General features: G+C 36.6%; 3 protein-coding genes and 1 non-coding gene across 5 annotated transcripts in view; 1 reads left to right on the top strand and 3 right to left on the bottom strand.

Annotated features, from left to right (window-relative positions):
• Positions 1-5,221: 5,221 nt before the first annotated feature.
• Positions 5,222-9,074, bottom strand: LOC121421307 (Rieske domain-containing protein-like). The gene is made up of 3 exons (XM_041615983.1): positions 8,433-9,074; positions 6,858-7,037; positions 5,222-5,743 (listed from the first exon to the last, which is right to left on the bottom strand). The coding sequence occupies exons 1-3, from the start codon at positions 8,578-8,580 to the stop codon at positions 5,511-5,513; spliced, it is 561 nt and encodes a 186-aa protein (XP_041471917.1). The 5' UTR covers positions 8,581-9,074; the 3' UTR covers positions 5,222-5,510.
• A 1,189-nt stretch (positions 9,075-10,263) lies between these two features.
• TRNAA-CGC lies at positions 10,264-10,335 on the bottom strand. The gene has a single exon. It is a non-coding gene; the product is annotated as a tRNA-Ala (tRNA).
• A 2,236-nt stretch (positions 10,336-12,571) lies between these two features.
• LOC121421328 (L-threonine dehydratase catabolic TdcB-like) lies at positions 12,572-18,707 on the bottom strand. Its single transcript, XM_041616012.1, has 7 exons — positions 18,483-18,707; positions 17,641-17,835; positions 17,050-17,237; positions 16,414-16,544; positions 14,780-14,928; positions 14,233-14,325; positions 12,572-13,483 (listed from the first exon to the last, which is right to left on the bottom strand). The coding sequence occupies exons 2-7, from the start codon at positions 17,819-17,821 to the stop codon at positions 13,239-13,241; spliced, it is 987 nt and encodes a 328-aa protein (XP_041471946.1). The 5' UTR covers positions 17,822-17,835; positions 18,483-18,707; the 3' UTR covers positions 12,572-13,238.
• Positions 18,708-22,690: 3,983 nt separating this feature from the next.
• The window catches only part of LOC121421309 (fatty acyl-CoA reductase 1-like), a 31,573-nt gene continuing 27,721 nt past the window's right edge, over positions 22,691-26,542 (top strand). For both annotated transcript variants that reach the window (XM_041615987.1, XM_041615988.1), the window contains exon 1: positions 22,691-22,900. The gene's annotated coding sequence lies outside the window, so the exon portion shown is untranslated. The remainder of the gene's footprint in view (positions 22,901-26,542) is intronic.

Consider the following 26,542-nt stretch of genomic DNA (forward strand, 5'->3'; position numbering starts at 1 on the left):
GAGGATGCCAAAAGGAAGAGGGATGTTAAAGAAAACGTGATAGAGGGGAAGAGGAGGGGGTGGAGAGAGGTGAGGAGGGGTGGAGGGAGGTGAGGAGGGGTGGAGAGAGGTGAGGAGGGGTGGAGAGAGGTGAGGAGGGGGTGGAGAGAAGTGAGGAGGGGGTGGAGAGAGGTAAGGAGGGGTTGGAGAGAGGTGAGGAGGGGGTGGAGAGAGGTAAGGAGGGGGTGGAGAGAGGTAAGGAGGGGTGGAGAGGGGAAGAGGAGGGGGTGGAAAGAGGTGAGGGGGTCGGATATGACAGGAGGTAGAACGAGAGACGGAGCATTTCATGGGACATTTCCTCAGTGAAAATCATTATTTATGTTTCATCAAGGGAGAGAGGGGAGAGTATTGAAAAATGTTTGGGGTGCTTGGCAAGAGGTAGAACAAGAAAGGGGGGGGGGGTAAATTTAGAGAATGAAATAAGAGAAAAGGGCGGCGTTTTTTGTTCATTGGGCGGTTGTGGTGGTGGTGGGGCGTATAAATCATGAAAGGGATTTAAAAAAAGCTTACTGATAGCAAAGGTAAACTAATAATATTAACTATTACTGCGGTATTGGCGTATAAATACCAATATGAAAAAAAATGTACAAGAATGAACTTGCACATTGTTCAATCAATGTATTTATGCATGGGAAGCATTTCATGAAATAAAATAGTGACTTTACTTGAATATTGTGATAAGCTACTGTAAATGCTTGCACCTGATTGGCTAAAACCCAGTTTTCATGAAACGCTTCCATGTTCTTCTACCTGATTGATATGATCGCATACCTGCCAACATTAGGAAATGCAAGAATCTAATAGCCGGGGTCCAGGGCCTCCATTGCATAAAAATAGTCGACTTGACATTTTGCGAACCTAGAAATGTTCTTTCCGTTTAAGTCTTTTTCTTGATTCGTGTTCCTATGGGGTCCTAGAACAATTGCAGCTTGTTTGCCCAAAGTTGCCGTTTGGGCAATTTTGCTAATTTGCATAAATCCAAAATGAACCGATTTCTGTAATCTTTTTTTTGCAATATAAGGTCATCTTCAGGTCAAATCCAAGATGGCCGCCAGATGCCATCTTAAAAAATTGACTTTTGATCTCCTTGCCCCACAATGACGAGTAATACCTCTGTTTAGGGGGTTTGGGGTGTGCAGAATCTCTTTCTGCTTTTCTAGGTCAGTGTATTAAGCCTATGAGAATGTCAAATCGACTCAAAGTTTCTATTACGGTAACTTTGCCATTCAATGGTATCTTGCATGGAATCCTTGATTTTGATTGGCTGATGAGCATTGTTACCATGGTAGTTACCATTGGATGTCAAAGTTACCATATTCAAATTACTTTGATGCAACGAGGCCCCGGGGGCGACTAAGCCCCAAGCGGAGGCTAGGGGCAGTTCAAGAAGGCAGTTACCCCTGACATTCCTGTATTTTAGCAACTTTAACTCTAAAAGGTCTAGATTTTTTTTCTTTTTAGATGTACCTGTATTGAAAACTTGGGAGCATGAATGGGTCTATGGTGGATTTCCCCATTTATTTTTTCTCACATGAAATTTCAGAAATCAGGGGGGGGGGTTCATGAAAGGACTTGTCGGAGGTTTTATCCACAAGTCCCATTTTATCCGACAGTTACCATAGTAACAGTGTCTCACAGCCAATCAGAGTCAGAGAAAGATGTCAGATCTGACAACTTGTCGGACAAAAATGTTGATGAAACACTCCCCAGGACCTCCCGATTTTCCTTTGCCATTTTGAAAATTTAAAATCAGGTCAGGTGACAGATCTGTGATCGATGTTCATATTCATTAAGATAAAAATAAGTCATTGCACAACATACAAAAAGTACAGTCAGATATATTAGTGAAATATACATTTTAATTTCGATATGATATGGTCTCATTCAGACATGCACTGCAATGCATTCTTTCAAAAGCTTTTACACATATTAAAGGAAACCAAAACCCAAAAAGAGAAACAATCGCATTGGAAAGAGTTAAATGAGAGGAACAATTTAAAAAAAGTTTCATCAAAATCGGTTATGTCAACATCTTTTAGAAGAGATGATGAGATGACAAGATCTTGGATCTCGTCATGTCTACATCCAGTGGAAGAGATGATCAGATGTCATGATCTCGTAACTCGTCATGTCTACATCTTTAAGAAGAGATGATTAGATGACATGATCATGGATCGAAGATCTTGTCATCTGACCATTTCTTCTAAAAGATGTCGACATGACGAGATCCGGGATCTTGTCATCTGATCATCTTTTCTAAAAGATGTTGACATGATGAAATCCGGGATCTTGTCATCTGATCATCTCTTCTACAAGATGATGACATGATGAGATCCTGGATCTTGTCATCTCATCATCTATTCTACAAGATGTTGACATGATGAGATCCGAGATCTTGTCATCTCATCATCTCTTCTAAAAGATGACGACATGACGAGATCCGGGATCTTGTCATCTCATCATCTCTTATAAAAGATGTTGACATGATGAGATCTGGGATCTTGTCATCTCATCATCTCTACTAAAAGATGTTGACATGATGAGATCCGGAATCTTGTCATCTCATCATCTCTTCTAAAAGATGTCGACATGATGAGATCCAGGATCTCGTCATCTGATTTTTTGCTATCAAGATATCGACTTCCCAAGATAATTATTTCAACATCTCGGTGGCACTTTTAAGCTTCCATAGGTTTTGGTTTCCTTTAAGAGATGTAACAATATATGCGTGATCCATGTTCAAGATACATTATATAAGCCGTCAAACACAGATCATATTTGCATAAAGTAATTCAAAACTCTCTGATCACATAGGCTTATGATTCTTTTAAAATATCTATTTGATATTCTAACAAGTTTCATTTAAAAATAAAGTTTTGCAGTGCTGGTACACATTCCTTTCATAAATATCATACTTGGATTACTCCTCCAAAGTTTATGAATAAGAAAATTACCAAGGGTAATTTACAGTTTAGAAAGATATGAACAGTAAACGTTAGTTTATTTATCTCTGGTTCAATTCAAAGTGGCATGTGACCCTAAAGCTGAAGTGAAAGCAATACAGAGCAAAATTCAATGATCAAATAGTTGAAAAATTACAACAAATCTGATAAATATTAGTTATGTTATTGATTTTTTTAAAGATTTGCAATATTTTGTTGCCAATGCATGCCATCATAAGAAATAGGTAGATGACGGGTCATCTCCCCACTTTTTCCTATATTGTATTAGATGTACATGTACATGAAATCATAATCGTTTCATATTACAGCATGTCTCCCTTGTAACAAAATCAGTTTCAGCAAAGCCTTCATGGCTTTTAACACTCTTGGAGGAAATAAAATAAAATACAAAAGAATAAGCGGGGGGGGGGGGGGGGGGGGGTAACATCATCTCTTCCCTAATAATTGCATATTCATGCAGGCATGCCTATTGTTTCATGGATATAATGCAAAACTGTAAAATGTCATAACTGGCATCTTCCTTTGTCCGACTTTGATGAAATTCTAGTTCCAAAACATGCTTTGTTGGATAGGAAATGCAAAATATTTCGCAAACAAAAAAATGCCTGAAAAAAAAATACAATAGAAACTATGCATATCTTTACATACTATACATATTTACAAAATAATACAATATTATGTACAATAACTCTATGTTTATTTACAATATTAGTTAGAATGTAAACATACATGTATAGCAAGGTGGGAAGTATAATTGGTATGTCTTAAGTCCCTGTAAAAATAGTTTTAATATACTGAGAACCGGCTGATACATGGCATACTCAGCGTATTTGCAACATACATAGGAAACTAGTGAAAAATATATGTGTACACCATTTTTCAATATAAGGTTATCAACTTTACAAATAATTTCATACTTAAACATGATCATTACACCTAAACTCCTAAAAATATGTGGGCTAAAATCTGAACTAATGTTGTGGTCGCAACATGAGATTATGAAAATGAAGGGAAAAAAAATGTGGAAATGGTATAAGAACTTTAATGAGTTATCTACACCCTGTATATGAAAAAAACATAAAAAGGATAAAAGTTTGATTATAATTAGTCTTAAAAGCTTGAAGCTACCAGGAAGTGTAGTCTAAAAATAGCTTCATTACAGGTAAATAATTCTTGGATCTCTTACATACATGTAAAGTAATTAGAAATATTTTTGTAGGTAAAAACAGTTTATGAACTGACCTGTATCAGGGTTAAAGAGAAATTCCAGTAGTTGCAGAAAGTCTGTAAAACAAGGCTTAATTGTCAGTATATCATTGAGGATCTAGATCTGGTACAGTTACATTAACTGAACTTTGTGAATCTTGAAATCTACGCTGAAAAATATTCACACCGAAGATCCCCAACACAGATAAGCGCACGTGGGGCAATGTATAATTATTGCTTAGAGCGTCGGGCCCGACGCCCTACCCGAATCCTGTGCTTATTTGCTGATTTCTCAGCAAATACACAATTTCTTCCAGAATCCTTTGGCACATGCATTTTATTTATACAAACAGACACTTTAATGGTCATTTCATTGGATTCTGTACGAACTCATTTTGATATCGTTACCAAAACTAGCATTTACCTTTAAGTCTGCACAATATTAATTTTTTAATATTGCAACATAGGATCTTGTTGCTATGGATACACTCTCAGTATCAAAATTTGAAACCAGAGTATGCATTCTACACACAAATGTGCAAAGATTGCTTCCCAAAGTATGGTTGTGTCCTCATACTAAAACCAGTTTAATGAGGCAAAGACATCTTGAAAACTTCATCGCAGACTGGTATTACAAACCGGTTTGGAAGATCGATTCCAAGACTGCTACTACCATTCTCATTACATGTTAAACTAATGTTTCCAGTAAGCTAGTTTTCAGACAGGTTCTTAGACTCTATTACAGGGGAGGGGGTAATAATAAATCCAGCACTATTCCCCATTGATTACCCTAATCAAACTCTCCAGGAATACAGGAATTACGATGTTTTCTAAAACAAAACTCTTCTTTACAAGACACTGATGCAAATTCAGTACAACTTCGCAATTAAAAAACAATGGTAGGGGGTTAAAAAGACACTAAAATTACATTTTAGCATTTCAAATCTGGCAAGATAAGTGGTTTAACAGGGCAGGAATGATTGATTGTTTAGCTAAAAGGGTTTTAGATTCAGTAATGTAATCCATACATTAACATTAACTTATGAAATATCATTTGATGAAACATAGTTGAAAATTGCATAAAATTCCTTGGCACTTATTTTTGCAATATAACCTCCAAGGTTTTCCCCTATTGCTGGACAATACCAGAGACATACAATGTCAACAACCTCTGGTGGAAATTATTCCCAGATATCTGACCATACGATGAACATTTTGAGGTCAGTTTTGTTCTAATAAAGAGTGGAAAATGTGACAAATTGGTTACAAACTTAGCTGAGAAGATGCTGCATGGCATGGCTTTTAAAAGTCAGCATCACCTGAGAAATATTTCCCGCTGAAGTTCTGGAACCCGATGAAGATGGTCCCGTTATCATCAATCTTGGTGGGAAAGGTCACCGAGCTGACCTCTGTGCGACCTTTTGGTGATTTGACCTCTCCGGAGGTCAGGTCAATGCGCCATTTATGCCAGGGACACTTCACACAGATGGACATGTCCGGTAAGACCTCGATATCACCCATGTGAAGGGGTCCCCCTGTAGATAAGAATTAAAGATAATTAGATAAACATAACTTCATGTTCAAAATTGATTTTTCAAAGTTAACATTTCATCATCAATGAAATACCTCTTCAGTAAAACAAATGATCAGAGTAGGCAAAAGTAACCAATGATTACAAGATAATTAAAAATGCTTAAATAAAAAAAAATAGAACATTAATAAAATAATCTTAGGATGGTGTTCTGACAATTAGCTCTCAATCAAACAGGTCATTGAAAACGTTTAAAAGATCATGGTATTCTGATAATTAACATTAAAGGTAAATGCACGTCTTGGTAACAGTATCAAAATGAGTTCGTACAGAATCCAATGAAATGACCACCAAAGACAAACAGACACTTTGGCAAAGTGTCTGTTTGTATAACGCATGTGCCAAAGGATTCTGGAAGAAATTGTGTAATTGCTGAGATATCAGCAAATAAGCACAAGATTCGGGCCCGATGCTCTAAGCAATAAATATACATTGTCCTACGTGCGCTAATCTGTGTTGGGGATCTTCGGTGTGAACATTTTTCAGCGTAGATTTCAAGATTTCACAAAGTTCAGTTAATGTAACTGTACCAGAGATCCTTGATGATATACTGACAATTAAGCCTTGTTTTACAGACTTTCTCATGAAACCAGTGTTTACTGCAACTACTGGAATTTCTCTCTAACTCTAGATTAAAAAGGATTTTTTTTTAAGAAAAAAAGTTATTGCAGGTATAGTTCATAACTTAACCTTTACAATAGAAAAGTGGGGAGAATCTATATTCTACATATATATATAAGCAGGGGCCACAGACCGGTTTTGAATGTGGGCAGGGGGCTGACCATGAAAAAACACACAATCAGATGGTCATTTTTTAAAACATTTTTGTACATGGTTTTGGAAAAGAGTGGAGAGCTGAAGCCTACCTAGCCCCCTCTCCCTTTCCTGTTTCTGCGGCCCCTGATCTGGAAAATGAACAGCACTTCCCATTACAGTTTGTACTAAAAGTTATTAAGGAAAATAGGAAAAATCATTTCAAAAGCAGAATATGTACACATCAGAATCAATCAAAATGGTGAAGTCTGATATCTGCAAGAAAAAGATGTTCGCTGTCTCACCTAAATGTGGGCACTTCTCCTTGATGGCAAACAGCAGATTCTTGAAGCGGAAGAGTGCGATGCCCTCCTCGTTGAGCTCCACCAGACTCCCAGTCGGCATACTGTTTGATCGTCTCAACTGACGACCGCTAACCCGATGACTCCTCCATTTGTGATCGGGGTTTGACCAATCGTAGAGGTCTGAGGGGTGAAGGGATGTTGAATAAAGGAAAAGATTATTTCACTTGATACTTGATAGCAGTTGATTATATCCTAATACTGATCACATATGCAGGGAATGGTTTTCCTGGTATTGCATCACAATTCAATCTACTTTTCTGAAGATTGCTTCACAATACGTACATGTGCTGTAGATCTTCAGATTTTGAATTTTCTCTTATGACTGAAATTATTCACTGTACATGTGATGGAAGTGCCAAGGGAATTTCACTTTGATAATAAAGGAATTTCATTAAATAAAAAAAAAATTATATTATTACTTAACTTACTAAGCACATTTGATACTAAATCTTCCAAGAAATAACTTAACATTTGTACGAAGTGCAATTTTTCAACAACTGTACAACAAGGAGTTTTCACAATTAAAAACAGTAAAGTTTGAAAATAAAGCATTATAAAAATACTCAACTTCAAATTTCCTACCTAACTAACAACAGTACGGTAACGGTTTTCATAATTAGGCCTATTAAATAATGGAAATTAATGTCATGAATGTGCCAAAACGGCCAAAAGTAACCAAAGACAAAGTGAAAATAATAAAACTGAAGTAGGCCTAATAATACTGATCACATATGCAGGGAATGGTTTTCCTGGTATTGCATCACAATTCAATCTACTTTTCTGAAGATTGCTTCACAATACGTACATGTGCTGTAGATCTTCAGATTTTGAATTTTCTCTTATGACTGAAATTATTCACTGTACATGTGATGGAAGTGCCAAGGGAATTTCACTTTGATAATAAAGGAATTTCATTAAATAAAAAAAAAATTATATTATTACTTAACTTACTAAGCACATTTGATACTAAATCTTCCAAGAAATAACTTAACATTTGTACGAAGTGCAATTTTTCAACAACTGTACAACAAGGAGTTTTCACAATTAAAAACAGTAAAGTTTGAAAATAAAGCATTATAAAAATACTCAACTTCAAATTTCCTACCTAACTAACAACAGTACGGTAACGGTTTTCATAATTAGGCCTATTAAATAATGGAAATTAATGTCATGAATGTGCCAAAACGGCCAAAAGTAACCAAAGACAAAGTGAAAATAATAAAACTGAAGTAGGCCTAATATGTAAAGCAAAAACTTTGAAAAAGTTACTAAAATATCCTAAATGCAATATGCTGTCACAATTCCCGAATACCATGATGAGCCAAATTAAAGCTTCATCATGCAAATTGCAAACAAGCGCAGATTCACAATTCACGTCAACAAACACAAAAGTCAATACATGGTACAACCTTAACAAGCTAAAAATTTGACAAATGCCAGCGAACGCTTTATCAATTTACTCCACAAAACCGGTTGATAATACTACAAGTTTAAATGATTTTTTTAACAACATACCTTCGAATTTCACGGAGTCCACACGAAAGTATAATCTACCGTCGTTTTCGCACATGAAATTAGGTTTTTCTGCATCCACATGAGTGCCAAGCTTCATAAAATTCTCAAGAAACCGCTGCTGTGGTGATAAACTCAATGATCCAGGCATTTTAATTTCTTCCTCGGCCTCACGCTCGTTCGTACCAGGAAATGACTTTTGCAAACCCGATGAAACGGCTGTCAACGAGACAACGCTGTTTGCAACTCGACGCTTTGGATGCAGTAATTATTACCTCTCCATGCAGCTCGATTCTTCAAAATAGATCTTCATTCAAGTTCAAGTTTCATATAAACTTTCATATAAACTTGTAATGCTATCATTTGCATGTCAAGTTTTAGTTCCAAATTCAATCATTTGATTGCTGATCTACCTTTAGAAAAGAAAAGTTGAATTTGTAAATGAATCTATCAATTCACAAATATCGCCACGATATGTTTTATATAGAATCACAAGAAGGCAACATGCCCAGTTGCCTAGCCTCCTCTTCGCCTCCCCTACCGGACTGCCTCATAGAATACCCGAAAAAAACTTCACCTTAGAATGAACCACCGGGATGTATGACAAAATTTCCTACGAGCATGTCATCTTATATAGTAACTGGCAATGTTAAACAGAACAATTCAACTGAGAGGAAATTGGAAAAGGTACAACAGACCGTTAATTGTACTGGTAGGCTTTATGTGGGGGGGGGGGGGGGGTAGTTGAATTGAAGTAGGCCCTAATGTAAAAAAAAGAAGAAAAAAGTAGGCCTTTATGTCTTTGTGTTAGAAAAGAGATCCGTTGTTTCATACCGCCTAAGCCGCCTGACTATGATGTGTACCGCCCTAGTTACTGGCTAAACAATCTAAACAATAAATTTTGCCATTGGTAACCAATCTGTCAAGATTTAAGACCAACCAATAATTGGTAGGATTAATTTGGGCTTATAGTTTGATTGAAGTATAGTAGGCATTGTGTTTTAGAATAGCGGATCCGGGTTTTATAGCGCATAAGCCGCCTGCCTTTGTACCGTTCTAATTTACCAAGGCATTATTCTTATTTTTTGGTAGCCCGGCCTTCGATGAATTAAGTCTAATTGTAACATGGTCTATACCAGTGGCTGCTGTAATCGGGGATACAAAGTCATAATATTTTTACGAAGGGATGCGTAGATCAAGGCGTCCGCATACCGGCAGATTTTATTGGCCGCCCGTTTAATTAAAGTGGGCATTACTGCTCTAACTGCAGTAATATCTTCATTCAAGAGATCAATGTACCGTTAGAATACATAATCTTTATTTCAATTCAATTAAAATCAATGCAGTATGCAATATTTAAATTAGATCTTGCAAGACAAAATAGAATAGACCTACAGCTCCTACTTTTGACCTGCAATTACGAGTAATGTAAACTTATCCCTATAAAACGAAAAAAAATTTTTTTGATACAAACCTTGACACAACGGAAAGAAAATGAAAGAAATGTATGGTTCATGATTAGCCTTCCCAGAAATATATTCAGTATTATGATTAGTGTGTTAATTCATCCTAGGCCTATTTGTTTTGATATATCACTACTCACATTTAGCACATATTAGTTCTGGTATATGCGATGATAAGATTGGAAGTTCTTATGAACATAAAGGAATAAAATGAATAAGAATTATGAAAATGAATATCACTTTACAATTCGGCAAACGTCATATGAGGCACATATAAGATCTAACGTTGTTTTACTATTTTTGCCCCCCCTCCAAAAAAAAAATGTCATGACGAGAGAGCGTTGAAAACTCATTGGCAAACCGGTATAATTTGGAGATGTCGGGATTCGAACCCGAGGCCTCTCGCATGCGAAGCGAGCGCTCTACCACTGAGCTACATCCCCTACTATACACTATGGGCGAAAACGCACATCTCTATCAAGACCGGTGTTTGGGGAAAGTGTGTAAATTAATCGTAATTCTGTTATCAATAATACTACCAATAATAATACCATAATTGCGGAAAGGTCTCTAAGTATGCGCACGATTTAATACTTGAAAAGGAAGTAATCTTTTACTTCTCTGAGCGAAACGGATTAGTGTTGAAAATGTATCTCGATTTCTTTTTCTTTCCTTTTTTTGTGGGGGAGGGGACTGACAAAAGATGAGTAGGCCTGTAGCTTTTTTTTTGTAGCTCCATTCAGTAGACGGAAAATTGCCAATTCGTCTACTGCCAACCCGTCCACTCACCACATGGTCTATCCTCATTTAGTCTAATGCCATTCCATCCATCAACACCTCGTCTAACACCCATTTGGTCCAATCATTACTTCGTCTAATCACCAGTTCGTCTATGACCATTTCGTCTCATAACCATCTGGTCTAATATCCATTCAGTATTTTCATTCATTTCGCCCTATATACTAGTCTAACCAATTAGACCAAATGCATGTAGACTAAATGGCTATTGGACCAACTAGACGAAATGGTGAGTGAACAAAATGGCAATTAGACCATTAGCAAGACTATGTGGATAATGGACGAACTGATGGTATACCAAATGATAGCTAGTAGACGAATTGGTTAATGGACGAATTGGCATCAATGAATCCAGCTCCGAGTCATGATCATCCAAGGGCTTGGTAAATTATTTCTCTATTTTTATTCAGGCGGACACATATGCATAGGTCATAGGAAGAGTTGGGAACTGAAGGGGGGGTTCTTGCATTCGTCCCGGGTTGGGGTCGAGGATATTCCACAGGGGGGGGGGGCTAAATCGTCCGCCAAAATATTTGACAAGCAAAAAAAGAAAAAAAAGAAGGTCTTTAACTTCAAAGGAGGGGGCAGTGATACGTCCCTTGCATGGGTTGTGACTCGTCAGGGGGGGGGGGGCAATCTTCCCACCCTGCCCCCCATAGGTACGCTAGTGGGTCCGAGTCTCAAAGTCCACTTATCACTTCTTTCATCAAAAAATGATGAAAAAACAATAGTACAATAAGGGTGATTAATACGTTCTTAATAAACAGTGTCTAACTTAAAATCTGCCAACTGTTACTTGTCTATTATAATAAAAAGCAATGTTTAAGGCAAAAGAGGAAGGGACGTAAAAGGAATAGCTGTCTTGGAAATATTGAAGAGATGACAGGCAGAACGACAAACGAATGCTGCAAGATACCACTGGATAGAGACAAATTGAAAACCACGACATTAAAGAGGGGGAACAGCGGTAAGGTAAGGTAAAACAAAAACATATACACTGTTACCCATATAAATCCAAATCCAAATCCATAATTTATTGTTCGAAATAGACATTGAATGAAATACTCCGAAAATTTGCTTTGCCCAATTGATCGTGGGCCCGGCAGCCACCGTGCAGCGCCAGATCGACGAGGCTCTATCCCTTTAATTGTTGAACGCCAAACAGGGTAGCAGCAACTCCCATCTTTTAACGTCTTTTGGTCTGACGCCGCCGGGGTTTGAACCCCCGACCTCCCGGTTGTGAGACGGACGCTCTACCAACTGAGCCAACACACCGGTTGGTATATAAGATAATTATATCTGTTTCAATTTATTTTATATATTTACAATGATACTCAGTATTTCTTACACATCTTACACATCAGACTATTCACATAATCATATAAATCATTAGACACTTTACAACACTTTGCACTTCAACACGGCCCTGGGAAGCGGGGGCACCCCCCAAAAAAATTAAATAAAATGAAATCCTGGGGGATGCTGCGTGTATTATTCTCCATAAGCAGCACACTCTATGGAAGATGTGTAAAGATGGAACAATGTAACAAACCCTCACTCATTTTGTAGTGAAAACTTCATTTTTCATTTTATTCTTTTTGGGGCTGTTCAAATTTCTCGGGACCAATTTTATCTGCATTTCGTAGCGAGAACCTCTCTTTTTTGTTTTGCTTTTCAAACCCAGTAAAAAAAAATCATTCCCTGGGCCCTGCATTACAACAAAATGGAATCTCGTGAGGACTCTGAACAGAACCTTTAGGAAAAAAAAGAAGGAAACACATTCATTTGTATTTCATTGAAAATATATATTTATTCAGATTTACATGCATGTATTGTATATCTAGAATGTAACACAGAAAAAAATGAAATTAAAAGTTGATGTCTGCTTGTATTGCATGAGGTATTTTATTAGCACAAGATGGCAAGAATGGGATGCTGACGTGAGGGTCTTTGAAGGGGGGGGGGGTCGCAAAATTAACCAAAGGTGGGTTTTTGCATTGTTTTAGGACCAAATATCTCTCCCCCTCTTCCATGACTTTTTGTTGTCTCCCCCCCCCCCATTTTTATTCCAATTTAATTATTTTCTTGTCAATCCCCTCTCCCAATGGAAGAATTGATGTCACTATCAGGCCCTCTTGCCCAATATCAAAATACCCTGACGTCACCTTGATTTGCATGACCCTGGTGTTGCTTTCCTATTCTCCACCTTTTCCCATTTTCCAATAATGTTTTTCATTTCAAACAAATCAGTTCTTTTAGGGATCATTTCGGGCCGGTGGACCTCTCAGGCCCACCCTTATAATGACCCCTGGTAATTTTAGAAGCAACTGACTGATGAATTCTATAATTCGCACGGGGATCATCTAATTTAGTAGGCAGTGGGTTAATGGATTTGTCAAATGGTATATTGCATGTGAAAATCGGGTTTTGATGATATTGCAGAAGTCCTCTAACTAACATGTTGACTACTTAACTTTATAATATTTTCACAGTCTTTATACGGGGACTATCTAATGAGGAAGAAGGTTAATGAACTTGGTCGGTTAAATTAGTTCTTGATGATATTGCAGAGTTCTTGCGGGGAGACGTTCCCACCAGTGATGACAGCTACAACCTTCTTGTCCACCACATCGGGTACCTTGCCGAATAGAACCGCTCCGAAGGCTGCAGCACCTGCCGGTTCCACAACCAATCCGGCCTGGTAGAGGTGAGAGACTGCGGTAATAATCTCTTCCTCACTTAACAGAAGGATGTCTTCGACGAACTCTTCGACGTGGCGGAAGGCATTCGAACCTAATGAGGGGGGGGGGGAGGATATAAAAACATATACAGGATATAGGGGTCACTAGTTTATAGATGATGGGGAACTGGACTGATCCCTATATTAGAGGCTGCCGAAATGTGGGGGGCCGCTTTCACCCCACATTTTTTTTAAACCGTGTACAAAAACATATAAATAGTGACGACCAGACTGTAATTTTTGCATGATCAGCCCCCCCTTGACTAAGCCCCCAATTTTTTAATCGTTCCGCGGCCCTTGCATAAGGCCTATTCACGAAGAAAAAAAAGAATAAAAAAGGGTAGAATATGATATCATTTTCTGAAAGTCACAATCTATCACAAAATTATAAGTTTTAAAGTTTTATTTAAAAGGGGGCAAAATGTTTTGTTTTAATTCTTAACCCCATTTTAAAAGGAACTTGCCCCACGTGCCATACTGTGCCCCCTTTTTTTATTACTAATTACGCAGCTGCCATGGACAGTATGCACTTGATATCAAAGGTCATGGGTTCAAATCCCAGGGCGGCTGAGAAAAAGACGACGGCACAGGTCAGTGGGGCAACCATTCTCAGTAATATATCACGGAGGACAAATGAGAGGCTCTTTTACTACGTGTTTTATGAACAGAATACAAATCTATTATTTTTAGATCATGCAAGATGAGCAGGAAAAGAAGTATAATTGCTCAAAATCTGAATGTTTTTTTTATGGAAATGTGAAAAGAAACTTTGAACTTTGAATACAAAACAATGAAATCGTACCTGCGAACGGAGGAGATAATCCCGAAGCGATAGAGTGTACATTTGGATCTGTGACTGGTTTACCAGATTGCTTGCTCTTGGACATGCAACAAGCTGGTGTAAAAATAAAATCGCAAAAAGAAAAACAATTCAGCAGAGTCAGAGTCAATGCCCGGGCATCTTTTACTTCAAATACTAATATATAATCAATTACGAAAAAAAAATCAAGTGTAATAGATTTCGTCATCATCACCAACACGAGATTCCCGACCTGTAGCATAACCATTACTTTTTTTTTTTACTGGAGTGTTATTGGAGTGGATGATGGTGGCACTTGACCCTAGAGTTCCATAACCAATACAAAGAAGGAAAAGGGAAAATTCATATGCTGTCAAAGTCTATAACGAAATTTGATTTTCATTGTTAAAATGGCAAAATTTTCGTCCACTAGCTACTTTTTAATTTTGTTATAAGCCACGATGTCCCTCAAAATTCTTTACCATTGTTCATGTTGTTAGCAAGGAAAGATATCGATGGTATGGTGATATGAGGGGATCACATCAAATACCTTGTTCCGGTTCGACCCCATAGATCCTTGTGTGAGCTTTGCCTGAACGTTTCACAGCAGCGGCTATTCCAGCCAGTAGACCTCCTCCCCCGCAGCATACGACGATCACATCGGGATCGGGGATGTCTTCAAGGATCTCTAAACCTACGCTAAGGGGGGGGGGGGGGGGAGTAAGAAAATAAAAGTAACTATTTTGGGACAAAATAATGGGTCCTATAACAGTCTCTTGATAGCTATAATGATGACAAAGATCGCCATTGAGATGAAAAGGAGCAAAACGGAGGGGGGGGGGGGTTAAGAGAAACTTAAGATTTTTGTTGTTGTTTGTTTTACAGAGTCTGTCGATTGCAACAATACCTCCATATTCCCAAATTGAATTTAATGGACCATTTCATATACGTGTTGGTAGGGACGACCATCTTCTATTACTTTTTTCTAAACGAAAAAAAGTAGCGAAATATGAGATATAAGAATAAGGAAAAGAAGGTTTGCATGGTCGGTGTAACTCAGGAATGTATGTATCAGGACGATACGCTTTCAAATCAACCCCCTCCTTTGATCATGTTGATATTCAAATTTTAACATTTCTCCTGTCATAAATAGGCCTAATAATGGAAGGCAAGACAACAACCTATTTTTTTTTTCATCATCATATTTGTTATTATGTTGTACATGCATGTTCTTTTAAAGCTTGTGTATAGTTTTGGTAAATCCACCAAAATGCACCTATCACTATTCCAATTCATTGCTAGCTAATATCAATGGATATGCCCTATAACAGTTATGATGTGGAGGATATGAAATGAAAATGTGTTTTACAGGATAAATTTTGCGATTTTACATGGAAATTTAACTTGATCGGGTCACCCGATCAAATTAAAATATCTGTGTGTTTTTGTCTTTCAATTAAATCCTATTCCAAATCATGGAACGGGCTGAAACTTTCAAGATATGTTTTTTGTCTGTAACTTTTGGATATCTAATCAGTAAATTTATAAGATAAGTGCTTGAATGCCCATTTTTTTAATTTAAAACAAGCATCGCCGAGAGAGGGCGCTATATATCCAAGATTTGAATATTTGAAATTTTCTCAGAGAAGTGCAGTTGGAAAAATATCTAACGGTCTCTACGCTTCAGTAAGACTGTCATATTAGATGATATTCGATTATCAATCACATTATTGACCCTTTACCAAAGCTATACACAGGCTTTAAACTCGTGAAATAATAACTATCCTTTAATTGGGTCTGTATAGTATTTTCGATGCAAGATCTTTTTTTTTTGTTTATTTGAAAAGTCAAATTATTTAATTGTTTTATATTCAGTGTCATTTATTGATCTTTGTTTTGAATTATTCAGTATTATACAGTATTATTGTTTTCTTAGAAATTTGAATGTATTTGTGTAATGTTTTTGAAGCATTATATCAAGGCATTATATTGCCCCCGATGAAAACCAACAAACTTGACTCGGGCTATACCCTTTTTGAATATGCGAAATGAATAAATAAAAAATACCTATATTATTGAACTGAGAGAAAAAAAAATCAGAGATATTGCCCTTATAAAAATATACTGGGACCGCCCTTGTTTTTCAAACTAATGCACGCTACGCCATCGATGAAATCAAATTACCTTCCATGCCCACAGATCAAATTAATATCATCAAATGGGTGAAGATAATGCATGCCTTCATTTGTTACGTAACCATCAACACGAGGCTGGAGCTCTCTGGTGGGAATCCGCTCAACTTCTGTTCCATAACTCTGAAAATTATTTAGGCAGACGAAAAAAATACAAAGTAAATTTTACGGATTGACATTATTTTGGAAGAAATCAGAACAAAATAGAGCATACTTTACTATTCCTCTTTAATTCTCCTCTTTTTCTTCTGTGTAGTCTTAATACCTTCCCCCATTTGCAGCGGCAAAGAGAAAGGGGGGGGGGGGGCATGGTGGCGCTTGCCCCAAAATAAGGAATATCACGACCAAGAAAATAAAAGAGAAAAGAAACGAGAGAAGGGTGAAATATATTATTCATTTGAATATCATATCAAAATCTATTACGGAATGTGATTTTTGTAATAAAAATGTCGAAATTTTTGCTCGCTCTCAACATAAAAAAAGTCTGCCTGATACGCCTTATTTGGCCTCCTCAAATTTTTACTGCCTATTTGACAACAAAGAAAAAAAGCGGGGGTGGCACCCCCTATCCCTGTGGTACCGCACATATTTTACTCAAAGATAATCGCCCATTTTTTTTCATTCCTACCCTCATAATTTCCTCTCTGACCCTCGGCGCTGTCTCGGGCATGAGGACTCTTGCCTTCAGGCCTCTTTGTTTCATCGCATATGAGAACGCCTTCCCATAATTCCCTGCTGACATTGTAATGATTTCCTGTTGCACCGATTCGGGGATGTGAGCCACTTGATTTGCAAGACCTCTGACCTTGAATGACCCTGCAGGTCAAAGGTTAGAATAAAAAGAATCAAGATCTAAAAGATTTTTCATTTTAGGGAAATGAAATAATAAGTAAATACATTCGTCATCACTTGCGATACATATGGACGATTATTGTTTTCGAAATAAAGTTTGATATCCGTCCATTAATTTTAGTAAATCTTGTCAAGTAGATTGTTCTTTCTAACAACAGAAATGGGGAATATTGGGAATTTTTTGGGTAAGCTTATACATAATATTATTGGGTCTAATATAATTTTGCTTTTTCAAATTTGGACTGAACTGATCAGTAATGATAAAAAAAACAGATTAAATGCTGGGTCTATTATAATAGATTCGATTTTTTAGGTTTATATATAGCTTTATAACCATTGCCGCAGTGCATGATCCATCAGAACCTACCTGTTGTTTGTGTATTTTCAAGCTTAAGACTCAGGTTGCATGCTAGATCAAGTCTAAGCCATTCTTGAGCATTGTGTACCAATGGAGTTCGAACGCAGAGGGCGCTCTCTTGCACGACCTTGGTGGCTTTCTGAATATCTTCCAGGGTTGCCAAAGGAGAGTCTGGATTATACTTCTGCATGTTTGACCTATATCCTGTAAAAAAATAGACCTATATAATTATGATGCATTATATCGATTCACGCATTTTTTCTATACATTAAAATTCAGTTCGTCCTTCAGTCCTTCAAATTGCAATCATTCATTTTATTAATTCATTCATTCATCCATCCATCCATTCTTTTTATCCATTCATTCATTTCAATCATTCCGTCATTCATTCATTCATTCCATCATTCATTCATTCATTCCATCATTCATTCATTCAATCCATCATTCATCCATTCATTCATTCACTCGTTCATTCCTTCAATCAATCATCCATCCATTCATTCATTCATTCATTCATTCAGTTCATTCAAGGTCATCGATTCATTCATTCATTCATTCATTCCTTTATTGATTTCTTGCTTGATTGATTAATTGATTGATTGATTGATTCATTCATTCATTCATTGATTAATTGATTGATTGATTCATTCATTCATTCATTAATATTCATTCATTCATGACATTCATTCATTCATTCCTTGATTGATTGATTGATTGCTTGCTTGCTTGCTTGATTGATTGATTGATTCATTCATTCATCCATCCATTCATTCTTATTTTTTCGATCCTGTCATAGGCCTGTACCCCTCCCACAAGAATCAGGCACTCCCAAAATGAGTAATACAACTTACGTTCACAGGTCGATCAAAGCTTATAAATCATATGCGACAGGTATGTTTCAAATAATCAACTTCTTTCTGAAATGGATCCTACACTGTCCATATTAATAGCAAGTCCTCTATAGCCACAATCCACAATTCCATATGCCTGAGATCACCGAATATAATGACTACTTGCAGATAGGAATATGTCGTCTCAATGCTTGAACATGTTGAAAAGGCTTTTTAGTTATTCCCAGGTATATAGTCGGGTCCAAAGTCTAATCATTTGTTATATGGGACCATTAATGGTTATACAGGCTGTCTAAGGAAAAGAAAGAGAGTACGTGGGGGTTCTATATTACCTTGTAAAAACGCTTTTTAAAATTTCAAGCAGGTTGTCTAAGCCCGTCGCTCTATTTATTGCTTAAAATTTGAAACAAGTTGTTTAATTTTGTTTAACAAGATGTTGAAATAAAGAATTTCATCTTTCTCTTTTTTAAATAATTGTGAAAAAGTTTAAAACAACTTGTTAATTGTTAGAGTGACGGTCATTTGATTAAAAAGAGAAAAATCTAACAAGCGTGACACTGAAAATTTCAATCGGATGAAAATAAGAAAGTTATGACTTTTTGCTATTATGCACATCCAGGTCGGCATACAAATGAGGAGACAGATATGACGTATCCACTCAACTATTTGTTTTGTGTTTTAGTACATGCATATGGAATATAAACTATTGGCCTCATTACCAATATGAAAGAAAGATCATAGTAATTCCTCCCTGTGCATGTGGAATTAGAGTTGTTTCAATACTATATGGTTCAGTCATGTTTATTGTCAAATCTTTAAAAATGAAATATTATATAATTCAAACAATGAAAAGCAGAGGAAATAGTGAGTGAGGGACGTCACTCTCTCATTTGCATTTCACAAAGTTCAATGTGTATATAACTGTTTTGTGAAAAAATAAGCGAACTTTAATAGAATGTCAATTTAAAGCTTTCTTATTTCACGTTCGATTTCGATGAAGTTTTCAGCGGCATAGTGATTGAGGGACATCATCGACTCTCTCATTTGCATTTCACAAAGTTCAATGTGCATATAACTGCTCTGTGAAAAAATAAGCGAACTTTAATTAAAATGTCAAAGCTTTTTTATTTCACGTTCGATTTCGATGAAATTTTCAGCGGTATGCTATATATAGTTTGAATTGTCTCTATACTTATTCGAATCAAATTTTTTCTGGGGTGGACTTGACCTTTAAAGAGGCACTCCAGGCTGAAAAATGATATGCTTTCACTTAAGGTGAAATTAAATCAGAAAAACAATGAAGAATATCATCAAAATCGGACAAGGAATAATGAACAATAAATTAAAGAAATTACATTTTGAAATTTTAATTTATTTCGCTGTATCAGCATTATGCATATCCCAATGAGCAATGAGTATCATATAACATGTAAAACGATAGATAATTTGCATTTTATCAAAATGGATTGACCTTATGAAGAGCTTTATAGCTGATCGTACTCGCAACCAGGGGCGGATCCAGGATTCATTTTTATTTATTTTTTCGAATGAATTTGACAAGCCCCCCCCAAAAAAAAAGGTTTTCACCCAAAATTGAAGGTCATTTCGTCCAAGTAAAATTTGACAAGGAAAAAATAATTGTGTATGAAAAGGACATATTTTCATTAAAAACTCTGATGTGTTGCAGTGACTTTTAACTTTCAAGGGGGGGGGGGCACAATTTTATGAGAACGGCATACTTGCTTTAATTTTTTTTATTATGGCTCTCAAGGGGGTGGGGGCACGAGCCGGATGTTTCGGCGACGGATCCCGGGCCAGACGTGCTTGCAACATTTTGCAAATGAATATACTCCTATATTTAGACTGTAAGTCTGCCGTACACCTTTAAATGTGAATCCACGATATCTACCTTTCAAATTGGTGTGTATCGAGAGAGGAAACTTAATAAAACCCCCAAAAGTCGAAAAGATAATATCGGGCAATCGGCATACACGAGTTAAGGAAGTGGCTGTCATAAATGAAATCATATTATGTAAATCAAGTTGGTAGCTCATGGAAAGTGGTATAGGTCAAGGGCATAGGCGGCGGAAGCGGGGGGGACGTGTCCCCCCCTAAATTTTAGGTGGGGGGGACGGCCCCCCCCTAAATTTTATTTTGATAACCTTTTTTTTTTTTTTTTTTTTTTTTTTTGCTTGTCAATTTTTTTTCCTGCGTCCCCCCTTAAATTCACGTGGCCCTCCCTCAAACGTGTGTTGTCCCCCCCTAAAATTTAGGTTGATGACCTTTTTTTTTTTTTTTTTTTGCTTGTCAAAAAAATTTGGGGCGTTTGTCCTATTTTTTACATGTCTCCATCCCAAAATTTCAGATGGACACCCCCTAAATTTATTGGCTTCCGCCGCCAGTGGTCAAGGGTGAGTATTCTCACAGCTTAATTATTCGGAGATTTTTATTTGTGGTTTTCCTATAAATAGTATTTCCCTACAATGTGGCGCAGTATACAATATACTGCGCCACATTGAAGGGAAATACTATTTATGATGTTCTCATGAAAGAAAAATAAAGTAAACTTTTGATTTTTTCTTCATATTTTAGCAATTTTGTGTATTGATGTGATCAAATGTAAGAGCAGCTTACCTTATATGACTATGAAATCATCAATACGGTCAAATTAAAGTCTCCACAATTATATATTCCTATAACTTTTAACTGTTTTTTATGTTTTTATTTATTTGTGTTTTTATTGATAAATCATCAACATACAAATCATTTACATCAAATTCCACTATAAAAGTTACATTAAAAAAATCAAAGATAAATCAAAATATATGCAAAAGATTGGAGTGATCAGGAAAATAAAGAAAAGAAAGAAAAGCGACAAGGAGAAAGCGGAGTACATGTATATCATTTCATTAAAGCAATATCATACTTTTACATGAGCAAGAACCCCTGGAATGGAAATCAGCAACAAATTTTGGCAAAGTTATTATTAAAAAATAATAGAAAGAAAGACCATGTTGCAAAACATTAAAACAAAAATATACTCAGGCTGGAAAGGGTATAAGTGAGGGGGGGGGGGGGAGACGACCAGCCGCCCTCTATAACTCTCTCATCGACCCATTTCGACTCGCCTCGCCTAGAATCATAGACATACCCTTCATATCCCCACTGACACTCGGACCCTCCATTCCATCACATACTGTAACAAACAAGTGCACACCTAGTTCATGTAGTTACCAATAATGCATATAGCATTTCCATTTTTACTATTTTTTTTTTAATTTCGATAGGCCCAGTATGATTGTTAAACTTTGCAATATCACCGAACTACTTTTTGTTTTAATAATAATAATGTTTTATATACCCAGGGTACTTCAATCATAAGAGACTGCTCTTCCAGCGGGCCCTGCATAACATAATATGTTATCACCCTTCTCCAGCCTAAATGCTGAGCGCCAAGCAAGAAGGCAGAATTAGGTCCCATTTTTATAAGTCTTTGGTATGACTCGGCCGAGGATCGAACCCACGACCTCCCGTTCATGAGGCGGACGCTCTACCACTGAGCCAACATGACCCGTTATCCTTTCCTAAAAAATAAAGGCTTTCCATTATATTGATTTCAATAGTACATGTAATATGAGGACTTTGTCTATGATATTAAGTCGATTTCTTTATGGGGGTCTGATTTTTTTTCTGTGATATACGTTGATCTATAAAATATATACATCGAAAAGCCCTATCCGATTTCTTTATGGGGATTGGGGGGTCTGATATTTTTTTCTGTGATATATGGAGATCTCTAATATAGATATATACATATACACCGAAAATCCCTATACTACTGTATGCGATTTCTTTATGGGGGTCTGATATTTTTTTCTGTGATATACGGGAATCTATATACATCGGAAAGCCCTATAGGCCTTTACTACTGGATGCGATTTCTATGATTGGCCAATAGTGCATGCGTGAAGTTGATGTACACGTGTGTCGAACGAGTCACTCCATTGGTCAAAGGTCGAATTTTTCTAATGAATATTCATCAATTGAATGCAAGATGTTCCTTTATTCAATATATTTTATGATTTGATATAATATATAAGGATAATTACAAATTTAAAAAATATAGTTTTTGTAAAATTTGTTATTTAATTTCATTTTAGGACAATAAATTATTTGAAAAATTTATTTTTTCTTGGTGAAAAATAAATGATATTTGCACAACATTTGGAGGTTGGGCTATTTTGTCTGCGGAAAATTTACGATTAAATGTGATCATGTTTAATTGAATTACTCAGAAGTCGGAAAAGGAAATCTTAAAGTTGAAGTTTCATTTGCTTGATGCGTTTGATAGCTACAGCATATCTTGTTTTCTTGAAGAAAGTCATCAAAACATTGGCGAACGACAGTTATTTATCCCGGTAAGCGTTACTAAGCTAGGTGTAGTCATTATCCTAGTCAGGCTAGTGTCGTGTGTGTGACGGTGATGAAGGTGTGTGATCGCGCAAGTAAAAACCGTTACCGGTACCGTTATATTGCAATGCATGTGAGGTATACCGGCGTCCGGCGCATTCAATTCTTGCGCACACAAAGTCAATGGGATTAGCACACTTTCATGTTGCAATAATTTGAATTGCAGCTACAAACGTTAAACCCCTTGTAGATTTCTTTTCGGTATGCGTGGAACGAATTCTGTTTCTAGATCTGAATATTGACAGTGATGTCCAAACTTTGTGGACATTTAGAAAATATTCATCAGATCAGAAATTGGTTCACAATTGCAATTCACATGACATATGCCTAACCAATCGGCAATCCCAAAAATAAGTGATGGCAAGATTGTAAACAGAGATGCCAAGTTCCAAAAAATGTTATGCGTGAGATTTTCATGACTCGACGTCTCTGTGCGCGTGCGGCCAGTACTTAAGTTACAGTTACACTCGTACGTTGCAAAAAGTCGCGCGCGCATTGCGCGCGCTCATGAGATAATGGGCTTCAAAACCATGCGATGCACGCAATTCATCGTATCACGTAATAGCTGTGCGCTGACTGCACTCTCGATTCGTCTCGCGTGCCGGGCTAGACGCGAAGGCGGTCGGCCAGTCGTATAATCTGGTAAATAATGCTACCTTTTCTCTTTTTTCTGTCGGGTCCCGATGCGTGAGAAAAATGGGTGCCATGCGTGAGATCGTGAGACGGACCCTGAATGCGTGAGTCTCACGCACAATGCGTGAGACTTGACAGCTCTGTGTAAACTATACCGTAGTATAAAATCATTGACGAAAATGTGAAGTAGATCAGATACTATCCTAGCTAGGTCCTAGGTCAAGGGGTTTCGCTGGTAGTGGTAGTGGTATTGCGATCTCAAATTCTAATGCGGGCTGTGCTGGAAAACTGTTCTGAAAAGTCCTAAGTCCTAACTTCGCAGACCAAAGGCAAAGTTTTGTAGAGATTTAAACAAAAGCTCAAGCTCAAAATGTAACTAAAGGCGAGCTTTTTCACATGCTAAAATCTTATCATATTGCATACCTTCATATGACTATACACCTAATTTAAATGCGTATAAAGGTACTACTATTTTACACCAAAATAAAAAAAATGAGCTAAACCCCCATTTCACAGAGAACAAGACAGCTACAGTGAAAGACCTTTGAAAGACCATGAATTCTGGTTAATCTTTCAGAGGTCTCTCAATGAACCTACATGTACAATGGTCTTTGAGGTCTTCTCCTGGAAACAGTACAGTCCACCGTCTGGTGTATTGTCGTACTGGGCCCTGTTGCATAAAAGTTTATGTATTGATTTATGTCATGATTTATGTCACAATTTACGTCATATAGCATAAATCATGACATAAACACAAATAATGACATAAATCCGTTGCATAAAGCTTTATGTCTGAAATCATGACATAAAATCATGACATAAATCCATTTGAATGACATAAATTTATGTCGTGATTAAAATCAAGACATAAGCGGCGGCTTTCCGCAATAAGTGACTTAAGGGTACTTTTACGATTATTTTCTATAATTGTGTCCTCTGTAATTTGATGATATTTTGAGTTTTACTTGGACTTTCGAAATAATTTTTGTGTCATTGGATAGCGTATGATGTATTCTTTCAATATTTGAAAAACTAACAATCATAAATATTTCCCTTATTTTTATAAGCAAAACTAGTCCCAAGCATAATAGTTAATGTGTTTACTTCGTTGAGGATAGGACATTTTCCTTAGAATGATAACATAATTTATATCAACGCCACATATTTTTCAAGCACCACCCCTCCCAAAATAATGATAATAACTCTAACTTTCAGTCTAGAATCGCCCCTTTTGTGCTTAATTCAAATGTGATTAAACAAGAAATTTGGTACGCACACTAGATGATTTCAAGTCCGGTGTTGGCGTTGGTATTGGAATTTGAATTGCTTCCCGTAGCTTTAAAATCTATTTTGTGTGTCAGAATTCATGTTGCCATGGTAACGGCATATTATATGACATAAAATTGGTAAAAACTTTCAGTTTTAATTACTAGATCAATTTTTAACCAATTTTCATGAAATTTGGTTCATATATTGAGTTTGAGGTAAAGATGTGAGAGACACATATTTTATGTGTGTCGGAAATCATGTTGCCATGGTTACCACATACTATTTGCCCCAAATTAGGTAAAAATCTATTGGTTCCTGCTTCTTGGTTAGTTTTCAACCAATTCTCATGAAATTTGGCTCACACATTGGTCTCGAGGTAAAAAAGTAAAGGACATATTTTTTTAATGTGTCGGAATCGTGTTGCCGTGGTAACAATATATATGTCAGAAATTAGGCAAAATCTTGCGGTTCAAACTACTTCATAAGTAATGCTCATGACTTGCTAGTGGAGGTCTCCTTCACAGAGAACAATATTTGTATCAGTCATTCCCAAACCATGAACACCGATTGCAAACCATGCATATATCCCTGTAATCAATGATTAATTTTTTTCTTTATAATTTAAATTTCGTATTTTATAAGCATGTCATGGAACCACCTTGCCAATGCAGTTGGGGCGAGGGTTACAAATGTGGAAGCACAATGAGGGAATTTCTTCAAGAAAATATTTGACAGAAAAAAAAAAAACAAGCCTAAATAAAAAAGAAGAGACGGGTTTTATTCCTTGCCCAAAACTGGCGATTAGAGATGGGGCGATGGGGGGGTCCACTTTAAAATATGCTCACTTATTGCCCAAATTCCAAGAGTGCACATGAGGGGCCACTACTCATCACGGCTTTGTGCCTTAATTGGGACACGTTCATACCACCTGTATCCCTTAATCCATACCTCTGTCACCAATCATTTACATTTATTCATCTTTGAGCACCAGGACATTTTCTTTCTATCTCTCTCTCTCATCAAATGTAACCCCCCCCCGAAAAAAGATGCTTTATCCTTTTATCGCTTTCATTATCTCCCTCCCTCCGAGATTAGGCCACTATCATTCACGAAATTTATCTTTACAATTCTCTATACATCTCTCCCTCTCTGTTAATGACTCTTTCACATTTATACTTTTTCATTTCTCTTTTCCCTTTCTAATTCACCTCGCCCGCGCTTTCTCATTATTACTTATACATTGCATCTCTACATAGATCTATCTCATTTTCATTTCTCGCCCTCAATTACTTTCCAAATTTGATAAAAACAATCCTACAATTTTCTACAAATATTAATACTATTTTTAGTAGGGAAACAAGTTTGTTCTGAGGGGCAAATCATATTTTGACCACCCTCACCCCCCACCCCCGATTCAATAAAATAAACAAAGAGATGAAGCAAAAAGAATGACATTTCATGTAAATTTATTACTTTTAAAATAAATAAACACTAAAATTTGTGAAACAATGTTATCTTGTCACCTGTCCTATGACTTTATAAACATGATTAAAGTGGAACTTGGATTTAGATAAAATGTTTTTTTCATACATTATATATTATACTATTCATAAATATTTCCACTTAAAGATGAAGATTTCTGTAATATCATGAAGAGGAACTCAGTGTTGTTATTTATTCTTCTTCTC

Source organism: Lytechinus variegatus, chromosome 9 (genome assembly GCF_018143015.1).
Source record: "Lytechinus variegatus isolate NC3 chromosome 9, Lvar_3.0, whole genome shotgun sequence".
In the NCBI taxonomy this organism is placed as follows: Eukaryota; Metazoa; Echinodermata; class Echinoidea; order Temnopleuroida; family Toxopneustidae; genus Lytechinus; species Lytechinus variegatus.

Coding starts and splice junctions, on each gene's coding strand:
- LOC121421307 (XM_041615983.1), bottom strand. CDS start 8,580: ATGCCTGGATCATTGAGTTTATCACCACAGCAGCGGTTTCTTGAGAAT. Junction 7,038..8,432: donor GGACTCCGTGAAATTCGAAG/GTATGTTGTTAA, acceptor TTCACCCCTCAG/ACCTCTACGATTGGTCAAAC. Junction 5,744..6,857: donor GGAGAAGTGCCCACATTTAG/GTGAGACAGCGA, acceptor TCTTATCTACAG/GGGGACCCCTTCACATGGGT.
- LOC121421328 (XM_041616012.1), bottom strand. CDS start 17,821: ATGCAGAAGTATAATCCAGACTCTCCTTTGGCAACCCTGGAAGATATT. Junction 17,238..17,640: donor TGAAAATACACAAACAACAG/GTAGGTTCTGAT, acceptor TTTGACCTGCAG/GGTCATTCAAGGTCAGAGGT. Junction 16,545..17,049: donor TCAGAGAGGAAATTATGAGG/GTAGGAATGAAA, acceptor AATAATTTTCAG/AGTTATGGAACAGAAGTTGA.